Raw genomic sequence first — 8,402 nt, 5'->3', positions numbered from 1 at the left:
GGTGTCGCCCAGCCTTCGCCTTTCCTCACACCAAGGGGATGGAGCGTGTGTGTTTGTCTCCTTTTTCTGACATACCAAATGCTGGCAGGTATCTTACCCAAACATAATGCCTCGTGTGGCCATTACTGCACAATGTCACCAAACAAGGCTTAGACTGAATAACAGTTACATACTTAATTACTTAAGTTAAAGATACTTAATTAACGCATTGCAAGTTGAAGCCCCTTAGCCAGCTGTTCCCATTGTGACTGATAGGCTACCGAATGTCACTGCTGAGCAAGAGCACCTGTAGCTGCACAGCAGGATGCTATGGAGTGAAATAAATGGGGCTTGAGAGAGGGAAATCTGTGATAAAGATGTCATGTGTATTACAACTGACTTTGTTGGACTTGTGGAAAAAACTACGCTAATGTCATCCTTTGATTTTGGAACTCACAGTAAAACTCCAATATCAGAAAAAAACTACTGCTCCTCAGTCATTCACCAGAACATTACTGGTGCTTTCACTGCTAATAAAAATGAGTCTCTGGTAATTTTCGTAGCAGTTAAACTAATTAAACATTTTTATTTCTCTAGGAATATGTAAATAAACAAATATAATTTTCATATCCATGTCTAATCTTGTCGTAGAATTATATTGCTCTGCTAACTGTTAAATATTGATTTTTCTGTTCTTTAAAGATTTTTCCTACACATGGGTAAGCAAGCACATAAAAGACCTAAATAAAAGTAGTTTAATTGTATTAGTTGCATGTATGCGGGTATACATTCATATAAGTCCTTTATTTATACCACATTAAGCTCTATTTTGTGTGTGTGAAACCTCCAATTCCTTTGGTGCTGTCAAATGTTTATTTCATTTTAGAGCCGATAAAGTCTGCCCAGATACAGGACTCCTCTCAGCCCACCAATCGCCACGATGAGTGGGACAGGCCATGCATCACTTTGTTCATGATGTTTCCCTCAGACCAGCATGTTTTCAAAGGAGCGTAAGGAAGGTAGTGTACTTCCACAAATGTAATTACTTTCATAAAATGCATTAATATTTATTTTCCAGCCATTTCATGGTTTCTTCTTAGATAAAAAATATTCTATTGTGCTTGCTTTTCTTATTTATTAAGACTCATGAATCTTCTTTTTCTCATTAATTTCCAGATGTTTAGCATTGTCATTTTATGAGAAAGAATAAGTGAATGTGTTAGTCTCTCACATCAGTGAAAAAATTGCTGCAGGATTCATCCAGTTCTTGCTTCTTGCACTGAGGAAGATGAGGAGTGGTACAACTGTAGCACAGCCATCTGCCTGTAGTCAGTATAAAGCCATTAGTGTTGTGAATTAAACTTTTTTTGCAGCTTGTTTGGCAGTGTGACAGAAGGCAGAACAGTCAAACAGAAAAAGAGGTGACAGCCATGCTGTAAGCATCTGTAAATGCTTTATATCTTTATATCAAAAGACTATTTTAACTTTGTAATGCATTTCTTGAAGTCTAGGAGGTGGGAATAACTTTTTTTTTTGCCGTCCTTCATACTCGCTTCACAAAGTATGGGGGTGTTTACAGGAGCAATTTGTACAGTTAAATCCTCTTTTTTCTCTTTTTTTCTCCCTTTCCTCTCCTGTTTCTGTCTTTTTCCCCTTTCTCTCTCTTCCTTCCTTCCTACCTTCCTTCCTCCCTCCCTCCCGCCTGGATGCGTTCCTGTTTGACCTGGTCTAGGTGATCCTGCTCTGGCAAGGGGGTTGGACTGGATGATCTTTCAAGGTCCCTTCCAACTCCTAAGATTCTGTGATTCTGTGATTCCTTCCTGCCTGCCTTTCCGCCTTCCCTCCTTCCCTTCCTCTCTTTTCTCTCCTCTCTCTCCTCAGGGCCTCTTTGCTTTTGCTGAAAACCAGGTCTTCTTCCCAGGCAGCAGGAAGGTGTGAGACAAGTGTGATGACCGAATCAGCAGAGCTGCTGGTGGAGGGGAATTCCCTGATAAGAGCCGTCTATCAGAGCCGCCTTCGCCTCACCAGGCTGTTACTGGAGGGTGGCGCCTACATCAATGAAAGCAATGACAGAGGTGAAACCCCATTAATGATTGCTTGTAGGACAAAACATGTGGACTCCCAGAGCGTCAGCAAGGCAAGGATGGTTAAATACCTCCTGGAAAAAAAGGCTGATCCAAACATACAGGACAAATCTGGAAAGACAGCCTTGATGCACGCTTGTTTAGAAAAAGCAGGTCCTGAGGTGATATCTCTGCTGCTGAAAAGTGGAGCTGACCCGAGCCTGCAAGACCACTCCAATTGCTCTGCGCTTGTGTATGCAATAAACTCTGAAGACAAAGAGACCCTAAAAGTTCTTCTTAATGCCTGCAGAGCACAAGGAAAAGAAGTCATCATCATCACCACAGACAAGTCCGCATCAGGATGGCAGAAAACGAAACAGTACCTAAATGTGCTTCCTGCAGACCCTGAGGAATGCCATTCCCCAACTGCTTGCACTTCTCCATCAGAAATAGAACTGAAAACGTCTCCATCCCCACTTTCAAGTTCTAATGAAACTAAAAAAGCACTGTTCAGCTTTAAAGAGCTGGATCATCCACAGAGCGTGGACAACTCTTCTCAAACAGTGTCACCGACAAGAAAATATAGCTCAACAAAAGTAGGATCCAAGCTGGCACAAGTGCACCAGCTGCAGTCTGAACCTTGGATAAAGGGAATCCAAACTCCACCACTGTTTTACCAGACTAAAATTGCCTCTTTACAGGAAGATCTTCAGGATATTACTCCAGAAGAAGAGCTCTCTTTTAAAATCAATGGCCTTGCCTTATCAAAGAGATTCATCACCAGGCACCAAAGTATTGACATAAAAGACACTGCTCATTTTTTGCAAAGCTTTTATCAAACTGGATCAAGGAAATTATCGTATGATGAGATAAACTTTCAGACTCCTTATGTTGAAGAGAATCATAACCCCAGTGGGATTCCTATGGGCAAGGAAGCCAGTTCAGGACAGGCCAGCTTTATTTCAAAGCTCAGCAGTGTTATCCAGAAAAGAAATTCAGAAGCAAACCACTACAGCTCTGATTCTCAGCTAACTGCTAGTCTAAGTCCTGCTGCTGCAGAAGACAGTAAGTCAGTGATAGGAAAGAAATGGATATTTTCTCCATCCCACTCTTTGCTATCAAGTTCTAAGGAAGTACTGGAGAACATGCCTCCTGTTACTTTGAGCAGGAGAAATCAAGCCTTTCTAGAAAGACGGGGTTCAGGAGCTTTATCGTTGGATCATGTTGCTCAGACAAGACCAGGCTTTCTTCCACCACTGAATGTGAACCCTCACCCCCCCATTCCAGATATTACCTTCATAAACAGGGTTTCTGGGATGATTTCTTGTGGACAAAAACACTTGGTACCAGCAGCACCTGCTTTTCCTAGGGACACCAAATATATGAAAATGCTGTTAAGAAGGCAGTCATTACAGACTGAGCAGATTAAGCAATTAATGAATTTTTAACAAGGGATTAATAGGTTACAAAATCATTATGATATGTGGATATTCACTGCAGCAGCTGATTGTAGTGACGTATCACAAAAGATAGCAGCTCTGTGATGTAAGGTGCTCTGCCTTCGAGTGAGTTCAGTAGCTTAGAGACTACATGAAAAGATGTACTTAACCAATTATGCTGCTTTCTGCAAACTGAGGAATATTTTTTATACTGCTTTCATACAGTTTTCAGCTTCAGCACTGAAACCTTACCAGTGACAGGCTGAACTGGTAGTAGGTGCTGCAGTTCTCCTTTTAGGCTGGAAATGCTATCCCACCTAGGTTTCCCCAAATGCGTGCGCTTTCTGTACCCAGACAGGTGGTACATGTGGAATTTGGGAACTTGAAACACTGGACACCAGACAGACTCTGTCCAAGTTGTGCAGTACCTGAAAATCCCAGGGACAACCAGTGTGCACAAAGGGTGGGCAGTGGCAAGCGTACATGGGCAGTGTCTTCTGGCTTTGTTGGCTTTACTGCATGTAAATGGACAAAGAGTCAATGCAATTAATGCTGCACAGCCATGTTGCCTGCATACCTGTGCCCAGAGAGTCCCAGCTAAAGCCTGGGAGCTTGCTTTAGACTCCTTGCTGCCCACTGGAAGACAGTGTGATGCACAGAGCACTGCAGAGCTTGATTTCCACGTGACACCTGGGGGAGTCAAGAAGCCAGCAGAGCAAGCAAGAAGTCCTGGATAAGCTGGTGGAAAATGACCAAACCCCGCTTGCGCTGCTAATTGGGCACCTCAGTCAACTGGGGATTCTCAAACTATTGGATTGCTGGAATCTGCTCATTTCAAAAGAGGAAGGGTGGGAGGAGGCAGAGGCTGTATCTAAACTAAGGTCCATTACTTTCTGTAGTTCCAGACTCTCGACCCAAAAAAAAAATCTCTCCACATGATGCAGGAGCTCTTTTTCCCGCCACAGCCCTGGGGTTCTTTTCAAGACAGGATACAGATGATGGGGCACATCCAGATGTTGTCTTGATCAGCGAGGACACTTCACACACACACTTGGAAGCAAGGGAGAGCTCTGTCCTGCTCAGACCTAAAAAAACCCCTCATCAGCTGTCATGTTCACCTGGAAGTCCTCATTTTGCGTAATTTGAAGCAGAGGTTTGAACTTCTTATGGATAAGAAACACCTTTGCCTCCAAGCTATTGCGTATTTTAAGTATCTCTATCTAAAATCTGTACTTCCTTCCCATTCGCTGTTCTGACCATCTACCTTGTCTCTGCATATTCCATAGGTGCTTGGTTTCTGGTATTGCATTTGGCATTTATAGCTCGTCTTCTAAAGACTGAGAAATCTTGAATGTGTTTTGTCATAATTTACAGAAATTAATTGTATTGAAATTGTGTATGTATAATGTAGAATTCTATATACTGAAATTAGATACATTTTTTTCTGAAAATACACTGAGTTTTATCTGCCTTCTCGCAGCTTCAGTAAAAATTCGCCCAGTCTGATATTGCCTAACAAATAACTGTAATGTTATTTAGCCTTGCCCTTAGTATAAGACAGTTACAAGTGGATGATAAACATACAGTCTCTGTATATACCTTTTTATGTGAAAATATTAAAATGTTCAAAATTTCATAATATGCATATTTTGAAGAAGGGAACATTTGGCATCTGGAAAGTTAAGGACTATGGTCTACATCTCTACACCACAGAGTTGTATATCGAGCACAGATCTGAAATTACAAAGTTAAATCTTGAAATCAGTTTTGTGACACTATTTCTCCAGGTTGCAGTGCTGACTGTTAGAAGGCAGATGATCTTACTGTTGATTCTCTGGCCAAGCTCTCACAGGTAGCTAGAATAAGAGATGCAAATCTGTATCACAATTGTCAAAATTATTTGGACATATTGAATGTGTTTTGTCACCACAAAATGCAGGTCTTCAAAGCCCTGGTGTCCTTTGCCCTCTTCCCGTCACAGCTCTGCTGCCCTAGAATGCGTAACAGTCTGGTGACAGCTGGGAAGGCCCACGGCGAGCAGTGTGCACGTAAAGCATCCAAAAATGAGAAAGTTCCAAAAGTGAAGTTATGTACTAAGCTATAAAATACTGGTGGAAACGTGGTGAAGGTGATGGACTACCTGGTTCCATTCCAGTTCTGCCTCTTACTTCAGGAGCTGTTACTGGATCAGCATCCACATACACCAGGTAGAAACGTGGAAACCTTTTTATGAGACAGAATTTACAAGGAACAACGTATGTCAGTACTTAATTATTAACTGCATACAAATTGGCCCCTACAAACACCACATGCAGACACAATGTACTTTTAAAAATGCTTTTATGATATTATAAATGGCAGTGGCAATTCGTAATCTGTTCATCTCACAGCAGTTAAATTATTTGAAGCTAAAAATGTATCTTTAAAATATGAATTCTCTTTTAGAAAAAAGCTAACAGATCAGAAGTTCTAACGGGTATCGCTGCAGGTGTAAGGCCAGATTTCTGCTGTGTGGATTTTAAAATGAATGACATATATGGAGTTACTACTCCCTCAACTGAAACAGTAATTATTTCTTTTTTTACGAAATGCTCAGGCAATGGAGGAAAATGGCAAATGTCTTGAGAAGCATGGTTCTTCTGTGTTGGTGTCAGTATTTTGTGCTTAATTTTGATGCAGAAGTAATATGAAAGGTTAATGTTAATGTTTATTGTTGCATCAATGTTACAGGTGACCTTCAAAGAAAAAATGATTCTGTTTTGTTCTCTTGATGTTGTTATGATGCATAAATAAAAGTTATCTTTTCCCCATTCAGGGAATATGGAAACAGACACATTCTTTTATTCACCATTGCAGAGATGCTGAGTCACTGCCAAAGGTTTCCACTCATATTTCTCAGGCTGTGTCTGCACAGGGAAATAGGAACAAATTTAATCCAACATAGCTAAATTTGTAGTAAGTATTGTGTGAGAGTGGCTCTTTGGCACTGTCCATAGCTTACTGTGGGTCCATGCCAGTGGAGGTAACTTCTGCCATCTTTGAAGTCTTAATCCTTGACATTTTCCAGTCATCCATAATGTCTTCTAAGCAAAGAATAGAAAGCGAGACCTGGATTTCTAATGCTAAATTCCCTCCACGAAACGTTAAAGTTTACAAACAACAAAACACCTGTCAGGTGTTCTTTATGCATCTTGATGCTGAAAACATCACAAGCAGAAGCATTTTCTTTGCTTGTTTTTGTTTAAGAGCTGCAGCTTCCCATCCGCAGAGAACCACTGGGACCAGTTCTCACACCTTACAGTGAAAAATAGTGAAGCTCATCTGCTCTAACTTACAGAAAGATTAAACATTTAAACCCTTAAACATTCGTATTTTCAACTATGTAAAATGGATGTGGCATTTCTGCAAGCAGGCGTTCCTGTCAACACATGCTACAGCTTTCAGTCCAACAGTCAACCTATGAGATTACTGATTTTGAATCTATGTGACAAGTTTCAAAAAAGATGAAAATAATTTTCTAGTTTTGGTTTTCATTTTCTCTGAAAAATGCTGTGAAACCATACAATGAAATTAATGTCTAGACAAATAGTGGCCTCACTAAAAACAGTGATCATATAAAAAGCTTTGTGTTTTAGAGAATGCTCTAAAAACCAGTGTTCAAGGTTGTGTTTAAGGTGTGGCATTCACATTAGTTTTCAAAATACCCTTCTCTGCACTTCTAGTTTGTTTTTGCTTTAAGGAGAAAGGCATTTGGAGTTGCTTTGTTTTGATTTTTGTCTTTTACAATTTTGTGGCATTTCTAAAAGAATACTGGCATAATCTGATGCAGCTACACAAGAAAAATAGTAAACTAAACCACTCATTAAGTTCCTTTTTCCATCAATCCTTAAGACCTTCATCTTTCTGTATTCTACTCTGCCCTGGTGAGACTGCATCTGGAATATTGTGTTCAGTTCTGAGCCCCTCCATTCAAGAAGGACAGGGATCTGCTGGAGAGAGTCCAGTGCAGAGCCACAAAGATGACTGAGGGAGTGGAGCATCTCCCTTATGAGGAGCAACTGAGGGAGCTGGGTCTCTTTAGCTTGGAGAAGAGGAGACTGAGGGGAGACCTCATTCATGTTTAGAAATATTTAAAGGGTGAGTGTCACGAGGATGGAGCCAGGCTCTTCTCAGTGAGAGCCAATGACAGGACAAGGGGCAATGGTCACAAACTGGAGCATAGGAGGTTCAACCTAAACATACGGAAAGTCTTTACTGTGAGGGTACCAAAGCCCTGGACCAGATTGCCCAGAGAGATTGTGGAGTCCCCTTCTCTGGAGACATTCAAAACCCACCTGGACGCGTTCCTGTTTGACCTGGTCTGGGTGATCGTGCTCTGGCATGGGGGTTGGACTGGATGGTCTTTCGAGGTCCCTTCTAACTCCTAATATTCTGTGATTCTGTGAATTACAGAAGTATTACTTAAAACTCCTTAAAAATCCTCTATGGTAGTATGTACTATGTAGCAGGTGAAATGTGTCATTAAATGGTAAAAAGTCCAGGCTGAAAGGAACCTCTGGAGGTTTCGTCCAAGCCTCAGCTCAAGGCAGGGCACATCTCAGCCTCACTGCTATCTGAACTGTATTCAGGAAGCCCACATATTAACAGTTCAGTGCTTTAAGGAAGCACCAGAGGACTAAAAGCAACCAACATGAAGTCAAAACCACTATTTCAAATTTACCCATAAAGATGGCATCTCCTGTGCTAGCACCACACCATAGATCTGATGTTAATTCCAAGGTTTTGTCCCAGGCAAGAAAAAGTGTTTCTATTCAGCCATTTAAAAAAACATGCTAAGATTTTAAACTGAACAGTGATTTTATTTTTTCTTAGGAAATGTATGCAGTTTATTCACAGAACCACAGAATGTTAGGGATTGGAA

The 8,402-nt window shown here is 41.0% G+C and overlaps 1 protein-coding gene across 1 annotated transcript; it reads left to right on the top strand.

Moving 5' to 3' along the window:
• The first annotated feature begins 1,927 nt into the window (after positions 1-1,927).
• Positions 1,928-3,490, top strand: ANKRD34B (ankyrin repeat domain 34B). The gene has a single exon (XM_010193879.1). The coding sequence runs from the start codon at positions 1,928-1,930 to the stop codon at positions 3,488-3,490; it is 1,563 nt and encodes a 520-aa protein (XP_010192181.1).
• Positions 3,491-8,402: the final 4,912 nt, after the last annotated feature.

The sequence above is a fragment of the Mesitornis unicolor genome, unplaced genomic scaffold (assembly GCF_000695765.1).
Source record: "Mesitornis unicolor isolate BGI_N332 unplaced genomic scaffold, ASM69576v1 scaffold13181, whole genome shotgun sequence".
NCBI classification, from domain to species: domain Eukaryota; kingdom Metazoa; phylum Chordata; class Aves; order Mesitornithiformes; family Mesitornithidae; genus Mesitornis; species Mesitornis unicolor.
Note: the sequence above shows the minus strand (reverse complement) of the source record. Positions and strands in the feature narration are given on the sequence as shown.